Below are 2,462 nucleotides of genomic sequence, written 5' to 3'. Positions count from 1 at the left end.
CTTAAAACAAAAATTACTTTGTATGTTTGATAGGCAACAAATGAAAAAAAAAAAGGCATGAGAAAAACATTGCTTTACAAACCTTAAGACTTGATAAAAAAAAATTGATATTTTGCATATGAAAGCATTGTAATCTTTACTGATAATCTGCCAAATTTTGTTAACATATGGTTACCAGTTTAAAAGTTATAGCATGAAAACCATAAGCACAAAATGGTTCCTGGAACTGAGCCGGTGCTGAAATAGTTAAAAGAAATTTTCACTCTTGAATTACCTAGATATAAAGTATTTTTGGAGAGACTTAAAAAGTACCATTTTAACTGTTGGATATAACATTTAACTTGATTTTAATTGAACTGTTATAAATCATGAAATCAATGTGTATGCAGTATAAACTTGATAACAGCTCCAGCATCTTTTTACCTTTCTGTAGCTGTCCTCTATAGTTGGATCATATTTCTCCACAAATATACCTTGTACAAATTGTACTGTCTGTAAAAAAAAAGAAAAAAAAGTATTGATATAAGCATATAAAAATAAATATGAACTTAAATTTACATCACCAAAAGTCACCATTTGTTACTGGACCATAAAACTTTTCATAAATATATTAAAACATGAAACTGAATTGCAAGTCCTCTGCCCCAAGAACCAAAATCAGAAGAGTAATAAAATAAGTACCCACTTCAAGAACCAAGTCCAGAACAGTCATAAAACAAGCAGCCACTTCAAGAACCAAGTTTAAAACTGTCATAAGACAACTCACCACTTAAATAATGAAGCCAAAAACAGTGTAATGGAATTCCAGAACTATAATTTCTATAATGCTTTGTGGTTCAGTAACATAAAAGCTAAAATGAAGTTGTCTATTCTAGTTAAAATAGCATAAAATAAAAACAAGTAAAAGTTAAAATTCTTATTAGAAATTTAATGTATCCTCTTCAAGTTCTAATTACCCCAATAGTAACTGTTTTACCTTTATGAGAGAAACACTAATTTTTGCTTGACATCTACAAAAATGTTGAACTTTTAGCTCCAATCTCAAATATTTAAGTTTTAAAACCAAGAGACTTCTATCTGTACAGGAACTTAATTTAGTTATGACCTAAACTCTTTTTACTTTATGTGAAGTACTTGCTGTTTTACATATGCCAGTTTCAATAACTACATGTAAGCTTTGGTGATAAAACACACATTTAATTTGATGACAATAGTTTTAAAAGTTAAAAAAAAATCAGCACAGAAATGTAAATATTTCTCACTATTTTGTTTTACCTATGCACTTTAACCAAACCTCTATTAAAGCAATATATTAAGAGTTTGGATGTTTCTGTCAATTATTTACTAGTTACTTACCAAGGCACTTTTACCAACACCTCCACTTCCGAGGACTACTATCTTGTATTCTCTCATTGCTATGTAATTTCTAAGAATAAAACCTAAAAAAATTCAATAATAACATTACATATATATGAAATATGGTAATTGTTTTAAGCATTTAATTTCGCAATATCATCATGATTACCTGAAATTCTAAAATGAAAAAAAAGTTTTTGTATATATATTAAAAAAAAAATTCTGTACTTGTTTTTACTGCTGGTGTTCTTTAAGGTCAACACTCAAATAATTCATTCCAGCAGCAGTTACAAAAAATTAAAAGTGCATAAAACAGCATCAAACAAAACAAGCTAAAACTCGTGTGATTTTTATTGAAAATACCTGAACAATAAATACAAGACGAACCAGATTCTCTTCAATTGTTTTCCAGAAATCACAATAAACACCCTTAGATGCACATCATGTAGTGTTCGTTTAGTGTGTAAATAATGTAGCAACTAAAATATGAATTAAACTAAGATCTGTATTTCCAGAAAAATTTCCCAGAATAAAGGCTGAAAAACTGGACACCAGGAAAACAAATGTAAGGAGAGATATGGAGAAAAATCAATAAACCTACTTAATTAATGAAGTAATTTGTAGCATGTTTAACTCTTTGTACTGCATTCTGCAAACAACTGAGCAAGAGGACACAAGTTTAAGATTTGGAAAAGAGAGCTTTATTTTTCTAATAGGGTGATTGGCTTATTGGAATAATTTGCAGTCTACAATAGTGGGGGTGAGCACTTTACAAATTTAAGAAAGAAATAGATAATTTCCTGAAAAGTAAAAGGTGGGCTTAAATTTTCATTTTCTCACAGGTTGGTATGTAAGGCAACCTTGAAGGAACTAAATGTTCTATTGTTGTCCAATGTTATGGTTTTCAATTATTAGGTAGCACTTTGGAACATTTTCATTAACCACCTCCCCCCAAAAATGTACATCACCTAAATATCACGTTAGTGTTGTCTATATAATGTGTAAAGTTTAGTATTCTCTAATCCCTTATAGTGATGGCACACGAAAAGACACATTCGACATGTAATGCTGTTTGAATACATGAAGGGAAACAACACCTCTGTAGT

General features: G+C 29.6%; 1 protein-coding gene across 1 annotated transcript in view; it reads right to left on the bottom strand.

The window, feature by feature from the left end:
• Positions 1–2,462, bottom strand: part of LOC106469156 (ras-like protein 3) — a 24,959-nt gene that overhangs the window by 16,301 nt on the left and 6,196 nt on the right. The window contains exons 2-3 of the mRNA XM_013929621.2: positions 1,357–1,439; positions 424–492 (exon numbers count right to left, since the gene is read on the bottom strand). Of these exons, the coding sequence (XP_013785075.1) occupies positions 424–492; positions 1,357–1,413 (126 nt within the window). The 5' untranslated portion in view covers positions 1,414–1,439. The remainder of the gene's footprint in view (positions 1–423; positions 493–1,356; positions 1,440–2,462) is intronic.

Source organism: Limulus polyphemus, unplaced genomic scaffold, assembly GCF_000517525.1.
Source record: "Limulus polyphemus unplaced genomic scaffold, Limulus_polyphemus-2.1.2 Scaffold3327, whole genome shotgun sequence".
In the NCBI taxonomy this organism is placed as follows: Eukaryota; Metazoa; Arthropoda; class Merostomata; order Xiphosura; family Limulidae; genus Limulus; species Limulus polyphemus.
Note: the sequence above shows the minus strand (reverse complement) of the source record. Positions and strands in the feature narration are given on the sequence as shown.